At 32.7% G+C, this 17,446-nt stretch overlaps 1 protein-coding gene across 2 annotated transcripts in view; it reads right to left on the bottom strand.

Annotated features, from left to right (window-relative positions):
- LOC113403788 (atrial natriuretic peptide receptor 1) overlaps positions 1–17,446 on the bottom strand; it is a 291,966-nt gene that overhangs the window by 38,106 nt on the left and 236,414 nt on the right. For both annotated transcript variants that reach the window (XM_064217976.1, XM_064217975.1), the window contains 2 exons: positions 16,374–16,572; positions 10,033–10,124 (listed from right to left, as the gene is read on the bottom strand). In XM_064217976.1, the coding sequence (XP_064074046.1) occupies positions 10,033–10,124; positions 16,374–16,572 (291 nt within the window). The remainder of the gene's footprint in view (positions 1–10,032; positions 10,125–16,373; positions 16,573–17,446) is intronic.

Raw genomic sequence — 17,446 nt, 5'->3', positions numbered from 1 at the left:
AAAACTAGTTGAATCCGGTCTAATGTCGTTTGGTTTACAAGTTTTGAATATGTGGTTAATTATACGTTCGAGTGTAAACGGGTGCTAGTGTTTAATTATAGTTTCAATATAACTTAAAATCCGGGTCAGACTACTAAAAAGTTACTAGATATTTCTACCATTAACTAATCGGATTGAATGACTGAATATATTTCCATGCAGTGTCCCTTTGAACGATGTAATGGTTCTAATACTAGTTAATACGTCCAAAACTGATAAAAAAATATTAAATAAAATAAGGAATCACATACATACATCCATGAACCCTGAGAGCATTGCACTTCTTTTTGGGTAGTCGTGTGAAAGGAAAGGACTTTGAAAATTTCAAAAGAATCGGTCGAGCTGAACTGGTTAAAAATGAAGTTGAATAATAAATGTATTTAGTAATAACTTGTGTATATGTTACTGTAATCTTAGGTTTTACTGGAAAATCTTAAGATTTACCGTAGTTCGAGCTTTTACAGTAACATATAAATAACGTGTACAAAATGTTTCATGATATCTTGTCGACAATTAGGTCATGATATAATTATATAAGAAACCAGTAACGTCGTTTTGAGAGTAATATATATTTTGTTGAGTCAAATTATCCCAAAGAGTATTATGATTGCGAACGGAGTTACAACGTAGGGGAGCTCACAGCCTATTTACAAATTATAATTTCATAATATCATTAAATTTGTAAATTATAATGAATTTAATTATATATATATATGTATATATATATGTATATATATATAGGAAAGTAGCTAAAGCACTTGTGTTATGGATAATCAGAAGTAACGACGGTACCACATACACCCAGACCCAAGACATCATAGAAAACTAATTAACTTTTTCTACATCGACTCGGTCGGGAATCGAACCCGGGACCTCGGAGTGGCGTACCCATGAAAACTGGTGTACACACTACTCGACCACGGTCAATTATAAATGTAAGCGTGCTGAGTTGGCCTAGTTGTTTAAACGCGTGTGTCAGATTAAGTAAGAAATATATAAATAATTAGACAATTATAAACAAGGCTTACACTATGTATTGTATGTTTTAATCAATTCTGTAATAACAATAATTTAATTTAAGTTATTTTTGAATTGTGCTGATAACATTGATATTAAATAAGAGGGTACTTTGACTTTTCTGTTCATTATTGTGAGTCACGTGATTTGTAGTGAGGCTTATATAAGTGATGGAAGCTCGGTACAGAACACTTTCGACTTTTACTTTTCACTTTGATCCTGGACCAGCAAGCTGCTGCTAACATTTAAGGTACGATATAATTTTGTGATATAATATAATTGTTATTGCTTGTTAAATTATTCATGAATATATGAATTGTGTTTTTGCAATTATCAATATACAAAGTTAGTATTATATATACAAAGTTAGTATAATTGTATTTAACTAACATGACTGTATTTTTGGATATTGAAAAAGAGTAACTACTGCGTTTCTTGCCGGTTCTTCTCGGTAGAATCTACATTCCGAATCGGTGGTAGCTTTACTTTAAATAGTTTGTTAAATGACGATTCAAAGCTGCTTGTAAAAGCCTACTTGAATAAAGTATATTTTGATTAAGGTAATTGGTTTTATTGTAATTATTAATTGATACAATATTACGTTTACTACAGCTATTATAATGGCTAAATAAATATTTGTGTTTCATATATAATCTTTTATTGTCTTATAACCTTAAAATATAATAAAATAATAAAGAAATAGAAATTATTCTTAAAATATCCGGACATAATATATTAAGTCTCTATAAAAAATCTAACACGTGCATCTTAAGCTTAAGTTCAAGCCTAAAAACACTGAATTTCCATGTACATAATTTGTATTTATAATAATTCATTTCATGCTCGGTAACGAAGGAAAAAATCGTGGAGAAACCTGCGTTTCAAATGGCAATGAAATTCTGACACATGTGTACTAATATGAATAAGAGCAACCTTGTGAAATTCGCTTCAAACTTTCTGCTTAAAGTTAGGGGAGCGCTTAGCCCAGCAATGGGACATTCACCGGTCAATGCTTTGAGATTGTGCTCAAATGAAAATCTAAACCGATCATTATTCTCAATAATTATAAGATGTTCCAATTAATTTGAGCTTCGGTGGCTTAATTACTAGCATTGATATTAAACAATACGAAAGAATTTTGAAACTACTTGACAATTCTTCTCAGTAAAATCTAGATTTGGAACTTGTGGTAACTTTAATTTATTTTAATCTTGCAAAATGACAGTAAACTTAGAAGAACCTACTTAAACACAGTATATTATTTTGATTTTATTTGTTTGCCTTTTGTTATTTTTTAAGAGACCAGTAGGATTTTCTTGATGGTACGGTTTCGTGCTAGGCCAGTGTAACTACAAGCACATGGGACCTAACATCTTAGTTCCCAAGGTTGGTGGCACATTGGCGATGCAAGGAATGGTTAACATTTCTTACAGGACCATTGCCTAGGGGCTGTTGTGACCACTTAATACATAATTTGGCCCATTTGCTCCTTCGCCTACCGCTATCATAACTAAGTTTTAGCTATATTTTTAATATTTTGGCATTTTCTAGCACTGGTGTTCCCTTTAATCCGATAAGATTTACTTTTGTACTCTGTGGAAAAATAAACTCATTGATACAAATGTATAGATAAAAAGAATATGGAATGAAGAAATGAAAAACGTAAAAAAATTGAACGAATGTATACTATTTGACATTAACAATTTCATTTAAATAAGAATTTAGATTAGAAATGAAATCAAAATAATCATAGGTTCAATCATAGGTATTTATATAAAATAACTACTAAGCAACACTTTGATATCAATAAGTCACTGAGACATATTCATACGTAATTGTGCTATTCCGGCTAAGAGCTACAAACTCCACTTGTAAGCCCCACTAATGAGATCATTATAAGCCGATGAGTCATTTAGACACAAATAAACGATATTAACCTACATTCAAATAATATTAGACGTTGCAAATAAAACTATGTCACTTTAGTTCTTTTGTTTCTTCTCGGTATCAACATTTACTAATTCAATTATAAATCAAAAGTTCTTGAAAGATTCTCGAGGACGAACCGATATTTCGATTTAATAATGTTAGAGATATGCTTTGCCAATTTCTGACCTCAGCTGTGAGAGGGGAGGGAGGGTTGTTAGTTAATTCAGGATTCAGAATGCGATAGTTATGTCCCAAAAGTATCTCCCTAGAGGCCTGTCATAGGGTAAGGGTTTCGTCGTTGGAAATCAACAGATTTTACATGATATGATATTATAAAACTGAGTTTTTTTTTAAAGTAACATTTAAAAAAGAACTCATCAGTTTCGTTGTTACTGTTATTATGGATTAGCTTAAATTTTTGAGTATGAATATTTGTGAAACATCTAATATCTATTCACCTGTGCTAGCACTCTTCTAACGATCTCCCTACCCTCCAAAAAACTTCTTTAGAGACCTTCCAGGGCGGCTCACCTATGGCCCAATCAATGGTCAAAATTTTTATTCCGCTGCCAAAGGTCGACTCTCAACGCTCAGCATCTTGATTTTTTGCAAACGAGGTTAAAACGGGTCCGTCTATACCCACTATGGATTAACATATTTTTGTATGAAACATCTGCCGTAACGGCAAGCAGTTTGATGCTCTCGTTGCCACGATATACATCATCGCACATTGTACCTCCAAGGCTCACTAACTTGCAATATTTATATGTTTGACATCATATATATGATAAACCATAATTGGTTTATTTTTTATATTAATTATTTTTGAAACAAGCGGTAAATTATTAAGGTAAAATACTCAAAGTAAAGATGGCATCACGAGGTAAGGATGAAGGTCTCTTAATACGTTCTGCTTAATTAACATTATTTTGTTAATTAACTTTACCACATAGTCAACGGCTCTTGAAATTAAAACAGCTTCGTACCTGAGGCTTAAATGAGTTGATAACTCAAATATTAATGTGTCATTTTCATGTCCATTTTATAAGCCCCATAATTATGGAGTTGTTATTAGCTTCGCATGGGTAGCTATTATTCGGAAATTTCGTTAACAGTATCGTTTTATTGAAATATAATAGAGCCTTATCTCAAATTACGAGGAACGGATGAAACTCATAGAGTCTGAATCCGTATACTCTTGACGGGAAACAAATTCACTGAGTAATATTTTTGGTACTGAGTTGAACAAGCTCATCAGTTTAGGTAGTATCCACTCGCATAAACTACCCCTGTACAGAAATCGGTGCTTAATACTTGTATTTCGCTTTGAAGATTGAGTAAGCTAGTGTAACTACAGGCACTAAGGATATAACATCATAGTTCCCAAGGTTGGAGGCGCATTGGTGATGTACAGGATTATTACAATTTATTGACGCTTGGTAGTGATAATGAAGTAGCCGAGATGGCCCAGTGGTTAGAACACGTGCATCTTAACCGATGATTTCGAGTTCAAATCCAGGCAAGCACCACTGAATTTTCATGTGCTTAATTTGTGTTTATAATTCATCTCGTGCTCGGCGGTGAAGGAAAACATCGTGAGGAAACCTGCATGTGTCTAATTTCAACGAAATTCTGCCACATGTGTATTCCACCAACCCGCATTGGAGCAGCGTGGTGGAAATTGCTCCATACCTTCTCCTCAAATGGAGAGGAAGCCTTAGCCCAGCAGTGGGAAATTTACAGGCTGCTTATGTAGTGATAATGATCACTATTTACCATCAGGTAGCTCATTTTCCAATCTTTCCACCAATTTCAAATCAATAAAAAAACATATTATCAAGAAGAATATGCCTTTGATGCCCGTCTGATACTTGACACCCAAGGACACGCAGCAAATTATAAGTTTTTTTACTCGTTATATGTTTGTTTTTCACTAAAAACCTTTCTTTCCAAACATGATTATCCCAGACGTTTGTAGCTGGGAAAAGTGACTAGTTTTAATATGAAAATATTACGTCGTTATTTGATTTCGGTTTTTTAAGCCATACAGTTAATAAATTCATAATAACATTGACAGAATCCTCAGAAATTACAGTAAATGTATACACATAATCTCTGTAATATATTCGTTGCGACATCAAAAGGTAACATGTGTAAAGGATATCTTTTGACAATATTAGCCCTTGTTAAACCGTACAGAGGACCCTTTTTACAGGGATTAATCATACCTTATCTTAGAAATTCATCAGACCTTTTGCATTACGGATTCGTGACGAAAAAAGATCTTTTGTATGTTAAGTTTTCGTTACATATTCAGACTCATTTTGAGGGTACGACAGTATTAGGGGCAAATGTTGTTACGAACCCCAAAAGGCTTTTTCATTTACATTATTTTAACATATGATTTATCGATGTATATATATACAAATATAAATAAGAATTATTACTAGATATATAAACTAAAATTTATACTATTACATATTTCATTCCTTACTTCACCAATACGCCACCAACCTTGGAACTAAGATTTTATGTTTCTTGTGTCTGAAGTTACGAAAGCATTCCTTTCGAACTGAAACACAATAATTCCGAGTAGTACCGTTTGGCAAATGAATATATGTTGAGTGGGTATTATCCCGACTTGGGATTGAAACTCGGGACTCTGACTGTAGCCTTATAAAGCTACAAGATTGATGAACTTATATGGTTACAGGAAAACATTTGAATAACTCTGATGCAATCAGAATCAAAATACTATTGAATATTTTTATTTTACTTTCATTTTTAACAGCCTTTAACTTTTAAGTATAACAACCTTTCGTGCACGTTTTGAGGCTGTCTGGTTGAGAATGTAGTCGTTGAGCTCACCTTCTGTTCAATTTTTGTTATGCAATAAGGTATAAAAATAAATTTAATAAACTGGAACGACTTTAAAATTTCGCAATCCGGTTTATTTTCGTCCTCCGAAAAAATTACACAAGATTATGTCCCTATACGTTTTAATCGGAAGTTACATTACTCTGTAGTTTATTTTTTTATATATATATTTCAAAAGTGTCATTTACTACTTATAACTACAAAATATTGTTCTTGTTTTATCGACTTTTTTAAAACCATATTTACATTAGTTTTACATAATCCGATTTCATACTCTGTATATTTTAACTTCTTTTTATTACAAACATGTGCCTTCGGTTATATTTTAACTTACATAAAATGTTTGATCCGGCTTTAAAATTAGAAAAATTTAAAACCTATTATACTATACTCATGAATATCAGCGATATTATACATTTATCTTAATATTTAATTAAATTTCAGCTATTTAAAAAAGACGCTAGCTGTTAATCGCAAACATTCGTAAATAACCTATTTGATCTTTGACCCGCGATTTTACCCGACCCGAATTTGGTACTCGGAACATTCGGGAAGTTTCGAGATTCTTTTAACATCGAATTAAAACTCCAAACGAAATTTCCGCTTTAACCTATCCCTAGTGCGTTATGTACTATGCTGATTACGCTATGATTCTACCTAGAACAATGAAATAAATTATACCGTGTTCAACTTTGGCCCTAAAGAAAGCCGTTACATCCCCTTTAAGTGAAATTGCACTTTGATACAATGCATTAGAGTATGTTGTTGTTAGATAATCTATTTAATAATAGGGTTGTCACGAATTGTAAAAACATATTTATAATAATTTATTTCATATAATATAGACTTCAAGCTGAATATTAATGTTAGTTAATAAAAACACTTCTAAAATAAAATTATGAGTTATTTATATACATATATTATGTGTATAAAATTAATGGTTTCTCATCGCTCTAATTGCTTGACATATCGCAGATCCTGAAGTTCTAGGTTGAAGCCACAGATCGGCCAGATCAAAGGTTGCTTGGTGTTTCTGTTGAAAAATTCTCAGTAGCAGCCCAAGGTCTAAAGGTAGTGTGGTAATGTTGATAATCCCGTGTAATATAATATATTATGGGGTACTGGTGTTTTATTAATTACCTTAATTAATTGTCGGTTAAGACTAACTACTTAATTCGTTGCCGGTTCTACTACATTCCTAAGCAGTGTTTAGTTTAAATTTTTTAATGTAATCTTCTAATATCAGAAGTACACGAAGCTTATATAAATAAAACGTATTTTAATTTGATCTGTTATTATACATATTTATATATTAACGTGTTACTAAAATAACTGATAGAGGAAATATTTTCTATATTCCTTTACGAGCGGTTGAGGATGAAATATATAAAAGGCTTGCTTTCTGCATTTCATACATTTTATTCGAAATGCTGTGGTCACGTGACTTAGACGGATCGACGTGAAAACCCGTCGTAGCGTCCAGAGAAACTAAATAAAGAAATAAGATCGCGGTTAAAACCCGAAAAATATAATGTATGTTATAGATAACATACATCGTGAATGTTGAAGGTTTTTATTCTTTGCCTGTAAAATAATTTAATTTTTTTGTTAAAAAACCGAGCAATTGCTAGTTGGACTCGCACACTGTGAGTTCCATAGCACCACACAACTGAAATATATACGCTTTTAGAAATTTTTCCTCTACTTGATAATGCTTCTTTTCAATTTTTATGATTCTAGGTCAACGACTAACACCCTATAGGTTTTGATCCCTTTGCGTATGTAAGGGAAACGAGTCATAAACGGACATATCTTTTGATTGCCTAGACTTAAGACGTTTGATATTTTCTCAGCTTCAAGGGACTCGCAGATTTCAACTTTATACCTCTACGTGTACCTGAGGAAAATGGACTTAACGGACTGACAGACAGGTGGGTAATCGGACAACGAAGTGAACTAAAGGGTTCCTTTTTTTCCTTCAAAACATAAATAGATAAAGCTTATTGAAGATAAAAACAATCTATCTATATTAATAATTTTCTGCAGGTTTACGATAGACCCGATCGAAGCCTATCCGCAATTATACATACAAAAGATTATTTTTTTTAGTCGACAACATATATCCGCAAAATTCGTATAATCGAGATATTTCGATATTAAATCCATAAAATTCAATGACATGACTGTTCAACGGGCGGCCATCTTTGACGTTTACGGTTGCGTTCAAAGAGTGTGTTCCGAAAAATTCGTGTGACGGTACGGTAGACTCGATGGAAACTTATCCATATTAAATTATAGATGGAAGTTTAGTAAAGGATAAAACATATTTTTTTATATATTTTACCCGAGCGAAGCTGGGTTTTCATCCAGTATATAGACAATTATCTGTACATCCCCACATCATACAGGTAAAATTAATACAAAAAAACCTATCGCTTAAACTAACGACAATTCCATCCTGTTTGAACACACAACCAATTAGGAACAAGACATTTTCTCCGCTAAGCCTCATTGGCTCATTTATTTTTCATCTTCATTTACCGTCGAGACTACCTTTTCTGATGAGAGTGATATGAGGGGGACGATAATTGCCGTAATTTTGTTCGGAGAATATATCTACGGTCAAAACTAATCAATCCGATAAGACAAAGAGAGCGTTACATGAGGAGCGTATTGGTATCACTTTTACTAGGCATCAATAGGTTAATATATTAATGGCTGGTATTTCTATTGAATTAGTCCAATATTGATTGATGACCCCATTGCCGAGATGGCCTAGTGTTTAGAACGCGTGCATCTTAACCGATCATTGTGTGTTCAAACCCAGACAGGCACCACTGAATTTTCATGCGCTAACTTGTGTTTATAATTCATCTCGTGCTCGGCGGTGAAGGAAAACATCGTGAAGAAACCAACATAATTGTGACACACCTTGGGAATGAAACGATCGCCTCCTGGCTGTTTCTATTCATATAAAATATATGTACTTAATTAGATTGACAAAAAAAAAAAATACACCCGCTGAGTTTCTTTCGCCGGTTCTTCTCAGGTCAGGGTGTTTCCTTTTCCGAACCGGTGGCAGTGTTTAATTTGACTATCAATAAATAAGTGTAATGCTTCTATATTGAATAAAGGAATTTGAGTTTGAGTTTGAGTATAATAAACTTATAGTAACGTAAATACTTGTCATTGTTAAAATTAAACGCTCTTTAAATACGTCAATTGTTTAAATTTGAAGATTGTAGTTTCTTTCTGAATAAGCATATACTTTTACAAAAATCGTTTCTAATTTCAAATCGTTTTATATATGTAATAGTTTAGACTTATTTATATTGAAGATCATCCTGATATTATTAGATATTGACACCCAATGCACGTGTTCGTAATAACACTATTTCCTCTGCGTTTGGACTTCTATATCCGAACTAAGCGAGACAATTATGATGCTAAAGAAATCCAGTCGGAACTTCGTAAACAAAATCATACCATACGAGAGTGTACATGTTACAGACAGATTCCTTCTCGGTCAAAACTAATTACGACCGGGAATACAATCAAACGCACTTTTATTATTAATATTAAGCCTATGTATTTACATGGGTTATTGTTTGGTTCCTGTAAACTTGACATTTGGGATACGACTAACAGACACACATTGCCCTTCTACGGATAGTACACACAACTGATACTCTACACAAAAAAACCTTACATTAAAAAAATATTAGTGTATCTGACCTAAATATAATCTTAATGTTTTTTTTTATATTTTAATGAGTTTACAATTATTTTCGTAACTTAGTATCCTTAAACTAGACATTAGTTTAGTAGTGTTTAACATGACAATCAGTAAGTAAGTGTAATGCTTCTATATTGAATAAAGGAATTTGATTTGATTTGTGTATTGCACATTCCTCTCAAATAATTATAATTTTAGTTAGAATAGTGGCAATCAATTAGTATAAAATATAAAATACAGGTAATATTTTACAATAAGTCCATCTGGTTTATTTAAAATATGATGTATACTTTTATTTTCCTTATGGTGTGTAGGTACGGAATGTTGCATAATACGATCCTAAATTATTCAACCAAATTCGTTGTTTTTTCCTAACACCCTTCATATAAAATATATTTGCATACACATACGTTGAAATATAAAAAAATACTGACCTCAAACTTGCTGGTATTCGGGTTCATATCCAGAAGAGAATACGACGCCACGCGGTCGCCATTACTGTTGATTATTACTTCCCCAGTTATGCCTGGAAATAAATAATATATTAAGTACGCGTAATAGTTCAGTGGAAATAACATGACGATTCCAACCAGTGGTAGCTCATTCAAATCGTTTTTAAATATTGAAAACATATATTTTATCACGTCATAACTATTGTTCTCGAACTGGTAAGGATTTAAAATTTTAATTTCTTTGTCATAATATATGTGGACGGACTGGCAAATACCTGGATGATAAGTGGTCACCACGGTCCATAGACATTGATACTTTAACCCGTGAGAAGGCGCGCTATGAGCATTTTGCTCACGCAAAATATTATTGCGATTATTATCTATGTTAGAAACCCTCAAGCACTACGAGCTTCTCAGTACCTTCCCAACATTCCATCCCCTCTCGGCTGACGCTATTCGCGCGCCACTCAGTGCCGCAGCGTCCGCGCAGCAAGGTGTTTGTGTGCATCGCATCGTGCAGCGCGGCATTTCGCTCATCGCGCGCCTATCCACGTAAGTATTTTTTTTGTTAGTAATAAAATTTATTTTAAGGTGTATTTTGTTTTTTATGCATATTTATGTAATTTATCCCAGTAAAAATATTGTTAATAAATCTGTCAATTGTTTTTAGTATAAAAAGTCAAGATGAATGATCAACGGGAGGCTCAAATTCTAAGTTGGCTAGGAGACCTTGAATCGGAGGAAGAAGAGCCATTAGATCTTGAGGATATAGGCGTGAATCGTGCTGATGATGCTGAAAGTGACGGTCCAGTAATAAAAGGCCTCCACGACGACGATACTTAACAGTCCTCAGTAGAACTGGAGAATGACGGAATGCAAGAACCAAGAGGTAGGATACCATATTATACAGGAAAAGATAAGACTATAAAATGGCTTGTCCATAAGCCTTTACGTATGTAGGAGCTGCGATATAGTAACACATTTACCCGGGGTCAAACAAGTAGCTAAAAACGTCACGACACCCTTGCAATCTATTCCAATGTTTGAAAAAATTGTTTCTTACATAAATATATACATGAAAAAATTTCTCGAGAAACAGATTGTAAAAAAACAGATTTAGTTGAAATTAAAGCATTAATTGGTTTGTTTATATATGGCTGGATTGAAAAAAATAAGTCATCTAAATGTAAAAGAAATGTGGCTTGATGATGGTACAGCGTGTGATTTTTTTAAAGCAACCATGTCCATAAAACGCTTTTTATTTTTATTGAGAGTGTTGAGGTTTGATGATATGAATACCCGACACGAAAGAAAGCAATTAGATAATCTGGCTCCTATCCGAGAAATATTTGAAAGCTTTGTTGGACATTGTACTGCCAACTATATACTGGGAGAGTACTGTACCATCGACGAAATGTTGGAGTCGTTCCGTGGCCGCTGTAAGTTTAGGGTTTATATTGCAAATAAACCACTTCATGATGACGACAATATCGATCAAGAGACTGGTATTGAAGCTACACCAGAAATGGTGATATTTTACAATTCTACAAAAGGCGGTGTGGATATAGATCAAAAGAAAGAAGACTATTCCGTTGCAAGAATCACTGCTAGGTGGCCAATGCGATTATTTTTTTCCATTTTGAATATAGCTGGGATCAATGCGCAAATAATATGTAAAGCAAATACAGATAACCTAATTCCTAGACGTATATTTCTAAAAAATGTGGCTCTTGAGTTAGTAAAGCCACATATTTCATGAAGAATTTGTATGCAAAATATGTCATCAGATCTGAATTTTATAATGAAAAGATTTGTACCACTACCCAATGCCGAAATTGGGGCTAGAACGAGCGGTTTTTGCGAACTATGTCCCAGGAGGAAAAACAGACGCTCTAAAAAAGCCTGTACTTTGTGCAAAAAATTACTCTGCACTGAGCACGTTATGTTACGAGAGTAACATTACTCAACATGACATGGAAGAATAAAAAGTTCTTATTTTTTTGTTTGAATTTGCTCTTTTAGATTATTTTTGTTAATTAACCCAAAGTTAAGGCAAAGTTGATTAACAATTTTTGTTTAAGCATAATACTGCATTTTTTGTTAACTAATGATAATTAAACTCTTTATATAGTAAACTACATGTCTTTTATTTATTTTGATGTTATTAAATGTATAAGATTTATCAATAGTTAATTAAAAAATCTTATTTGAAGCAATGTGAGCATTTTGCTCGCGCGCGCCTCATCGTGTATATTTTCAGGGCGCGCCTCCTCACGGGTTAAGAAATATTAATCATTCCTCAAATCACCAATGCGCAACCAAATTTTATGACTAAAATCTATATCCCTAGTGCCTGTAAATTGGCTCACTCGCCCTTGAAACCGAAACACAACAATAATAATCATTGCTATTTGGCGGGAGAATACGTGCACAAACTATTGCACAAAGTCCACCAAGTACTTTCGAATGGCGCGTCAAATGTGCCTGTAAAAGCCTATTTAATTGAAGTATATTTTAATTAATTAGGATGTTACTAACAGAGAATACGAATAAAATAAAATTTATTTGAGAGACGAATATTTTACAATGAAACATTAAATAGACAAAACAAAATTAATTAATCTTATTTAAAAAAAATGAAAGAAAGAAACAATGGACATGGAGACGACAAGGTTCTCAATCGGATATCACGAATTCAAATACAGACAAGCAAGAAAACATCGTAAGAAAATTACATTAATCGGATGAATGATGGAATACCTTTTGTTTAAGAGGAGAGAAGTATTTCGCCCAGTGGATTTAAGAATACATTTAAGAACTATTACGACGATAATATGTTAATTTTTAAGCATTATATTATAAGTGGTACTTGCTGGTGAGCAAGCACATCTAAGTCGGTACCCACTCATTAGTTATTCTACCATCGAACTGGTAGTTAATCCTTATTATTGTGTTCCAGTTTAAAGAGAGTGAGCCAGTGTAACTGCACAACGAATAAACAGTCAATTTTCGAGATAGGTGTAAGGAATGGTTAATATTTATTATAGCGCCAATGTCTGATGGTGGTGACCACTTACCATCAGTGTATTAATTATAATTATATAAAAGAAATTCGCACTCAAAATAGAATTTACCTTTCCTTCGTAAAACGAATTTTTATATGAAACTTAAAATAACTTTATTGGGGAATCACCGTGAGATAATACGCATGTGTTCAAAGTCATTCCGACAAATGTATATCAACCAACGCGCTCCTACTCAGTTGATGAAATAATCCCCAAAACCTTGTTCATAAATTAAGTCCTCGTTGTGGAATATTTGTGGAATATTTACGCCCTGTTACTTTCTGAGCCGCTTATTTATCGCCCGTTTCTGTCTTGAATATACTCTTTCACGTCTATAAATTTAGTAGATGTATTCAACAGTAGGTTGTCGAAACAGAATGTATAATACAGAGTCTATTCCTGATCAATACCAACGTTCGAACTAAAAACAAATTTTGATGATCGTTTAAACTATTCGGCAGTTCGAAAAAAATATATATTCAAAAATGGAATATAAGGTCAGAGATGATGACACCAAAAAAACAATTCAGATTTGTGTTTGGTTATTTAATTCAAGCTCGTTTAGATAGTTATCGGTGATTAGCAAGATTTGGTACCGTGCCAATATATCAGTCTCATTGGAGTTTTTGAGCCTACAACCAGAAATATCTCTCGTCTGCCTTTTCGTTCAATTAAAAAGAAATGAACAATTCATTAAAAATGTCTGCTACTAGATCTAGTATTGAAATTTTACTGTTTTAATATCATAATTATCATTATTGTAATACCGTCAACTTCAAATCAACTAAATCATCTTTCATATTACGCATACAATCCATTGAAACGTATTTTAACAATAAACTTGTACACGATTTGTATCGAAATTTTACAATAGAAACTTAAAGTAACGCTACTATCGTTTGAAAACTTAAATTCTACTGAGAATAATCGGCAATCTTAATCTTTAATTTAGGTACTACTGTTGTTATTCATTTTCCAATTCGTATCACGGTTTCAATAAAACAATATCATTAAAACTTTACCAAATTAATCCTTCGAAGAATTTTATATATATTTTGTTTATGTTATTTGACGAATACATTTTTTATTGATCGTAAAGCGCCAAATATAGATAGCAACATCGCGATATCAGTTTGATTCTTGTCAATAGAGAATTTACGACGACATATTTATATACTATCAGAATATTCTTGGTCTTAGTCTAAGTACACAATCTAGTTTATTCAAAATAACTTATCTCTTATTATATATTTTGAATCGTCGTTACAGAATTAAATAAAATTAAATTTAAATTTGCCACCGGTTTTAAATGTCAATTCTACCGAAAAGAACATACGAGAAACTTAGATATATTTTTTTTCAACGAAATTATTATAATTAACGTCATCATCATCCTCCTGCCCTAATCCCAATTTTACTTGGGGTCGGCGCAGCATGTTTTCTTCTTCCATACATCTCTGTCTGACGTCGTCTCACAAGTAACATTCTTTCCAGCCATATCGTCTTTCACACACATCCATCGTTTCATTGGTCGTCCCCTTCATAACATAACTTTTAACATAAGGATTTAAAAAAAACATTATACTTCCCGCCTATAAATAAACAAAAAATATATTTAGTCTGATATAATATTAATGTTTTAAAAGTCAATTATGTAATCGTATTAATTGCTAAAGTTCATCGTTCATTATCATGCATAAAGTTCATTGCAAATATCATCTGCTGAATTTTATTGTAGAAACCACATAACAATATTGCTCCAAAAATGATTTATGTAAAACATGCCACGAGCCCCAAAATTAATTTTTTTTTTAACATTTTAAATGCCCTGGGCTGCTATTTAATGGACTATGACTGTGATTGCTGGGCAAAGACATTTTATCTTAATAGACAAGGGTTAGGTACGGATCGATTTGAGGTAGAAGGCAAAAGGGTTTTCGCAAGACATATTTCTTCAAAGAGCAAATTCAGAACTTGAAAACTCAGTGGTGCCAGACCCTTATTAGGTAACATTCTCGTATTTTATCCAATGGAACATCTCAGCTCCCCAATGTAATATTCTTGGTATTTTAAGAGGATTACTGCATTTGCATTGCAAATCTTAGTCGACCATGAGATCTTAAATGGCGTGTCCCAAATGGCTGTACTTCGGCTCGCACATAATCAAACTTGATCATAGTATTACAAAATATTTCTGCTTGAAGGTAAAACATATGATGAATGATTGATATATTAAATTTTAAAATTATAACACGTCTAATACTTATATAATATAATACCCGTCTCGTCTCCTAACTATCAATGCACCCGTTGTAATTATTTTATAAAGAACGCACTGCTACTTCTTCGTTCCAAATTTAAACTTTATGTTAATAGTAAATCTGGACAAACGATTTAATAAGATGTCTTTTGAACACTTAATGTTTTAATTAATAATATCTCCGATTATTATTAATAACATATTGGAGTCAAAGCCTCTATATCAAATAGACAAAGACATATTAAATATTTTGAGTTTAATGCAACTCAATAAAACCTATATATCCTACACAAGTGATGAATGATGATTTTATTATGAAAACAAAGGTCGCGTTACATAAAATTAAAGGAAAACCAAATAAAAAATTACAAATTTGTAATGGAACCACGTACTATACTTGTCTCCTTAAAGTCGCAAACAATCGCATTAATATCAGGCTTGAAAACAAGACAGATGAAAATATAAAAGAAAATTTATAAAAGGGCGAATTGTAGCTGCCTCCAATTCTTAATTAGAAATGTGAACACGTTTTTATTGTTATACACTTTTCAGATTCCTTCGCATGTTTCCAACAAAGATATGTTGTAAACAATTTTAATCTACTCCTAATTGTAGAATAGATTTAAAACTTTGCAAGTCTATAGTTCAGATAAAAATACAATAATTTGGTAACATGATCAGATCAGATGAGAATTATAGAAGTGTTGATTGGTTACTAATAAACCGAATTTTGGCTAATTAATTTGTCCTGTCAAGTTAGTGTTCATTCATCATTTTGGACTAAGTCCCATTAATACAAGTTATTATTGCTTAGTGATAGAATTATGGTGAATAATTTGTTGACAATTCATCTCTTTCGAAAGTGTATACATGCCTATATATTATCAGTTCGCTATATGTGAGGCTCACTTCTCTGATCTCAAAGTTCGTTTGAGGTGTCGTGTTATATCAAATGGACCTAGCTATCTAGACATGTATGTTCATTAGATTCGACAAACCTTGAAATGTTCTATTCCACATGTTTCTGATGACCGCCGCTCCATCCAATTGTCCCCTGGGGTCATTGGCCTGTCTCAAAGTATCGTTAAGCGCCAACGCGTAAAGGAGCACAGCATCGTAGAACGCAGCTACGAATGTGGATACAACTTCGCCTTTGCCGAATGTATAGTTGTACTTTGTTTCTGCTAGTTCTTTGACCTATAAATAAAAAATATATTAGCTATAAAAAATTAAGTATATAAAAAGGCGAAATAAATACCTCGGCTATATGGTTTAACCTTGGAATACGTATGAATAAAACCGGAAAAAAATAAGGGACAGAACATCTTAGTTCCCAAGGCTGATGGCGATTACTATTTCTTACAGTGCCATTGTCTAAGGGCGGTGACGACCACTTAACTTTAGTTGGCTCATTTTCGTCTACCTATCTATCTTAAAAAAATAACAATTTTTTCTGATTGTTTTAAATTGTTCCACGAAAAATGGCGTAGAACGCGCGCTTGATATAAAATATATAAATAATAATCTTAGAACGATGTTTAAATTATAATTATTCACCGTATTTAGATCAATTATTATTTCCTTTCCCTTTGAAAAAGGTTTTCTTTAAAAAATATTTTATTTAAAAGTTAAAGCACGTGGGTGGATAATCATTCATCAGATATAATTTCAGAAATGTTTATTTTTAGCTGGAAAACTGACGTTTAATTAAAAATTGTAGGTCAGTTTTGAGTTTCTAGACGATTATTAATTAGATATTGTAAGATTTTAATGCTTTAATAATTTTAAAGTTCAGACTTTCAAAGACCTTTATTAAGAATCTAAATCACGTCCCTTCAAAGGAATCGTTAAAATGAATAATGAATAAAATGTTAATTGAACTTTGTTCGGAACTGGATGATGTTTTGCAGGGGATAATACTTATATAGTGAATCTAGTTCAGGAAGTAAACGCAAACTTGAAAGTTGCGTTTACTTCCTGAACGCAGGAGCAACAGGAACTTAGACGATAGTAAGTTGTCTGGAACCTTCGTTCCTTTGTGCACAAACTATGTAATTAGTATATACACAGT

Source organism: Vanessa tameamea, chromosome 20 (genome assembly GCF_037043105.1).
Source record: "Vanessa tameamea isolate UH-Manoa-2023 chromosome 20, ilVanTame1 primary haplotype, whole genome shotgun sequence".
Classification (NCBI taxonomy): Eukaryota; Metazoa; Arthropoda; class Insecta; order Lepidoptera; family Nymphalidae; genus Vanessa; species Vanessa tameamea.
Note: the sequence above shows the minus strand (reverse complement) of the source record. Positions and strands in the feature narration are given on the sequence as shown.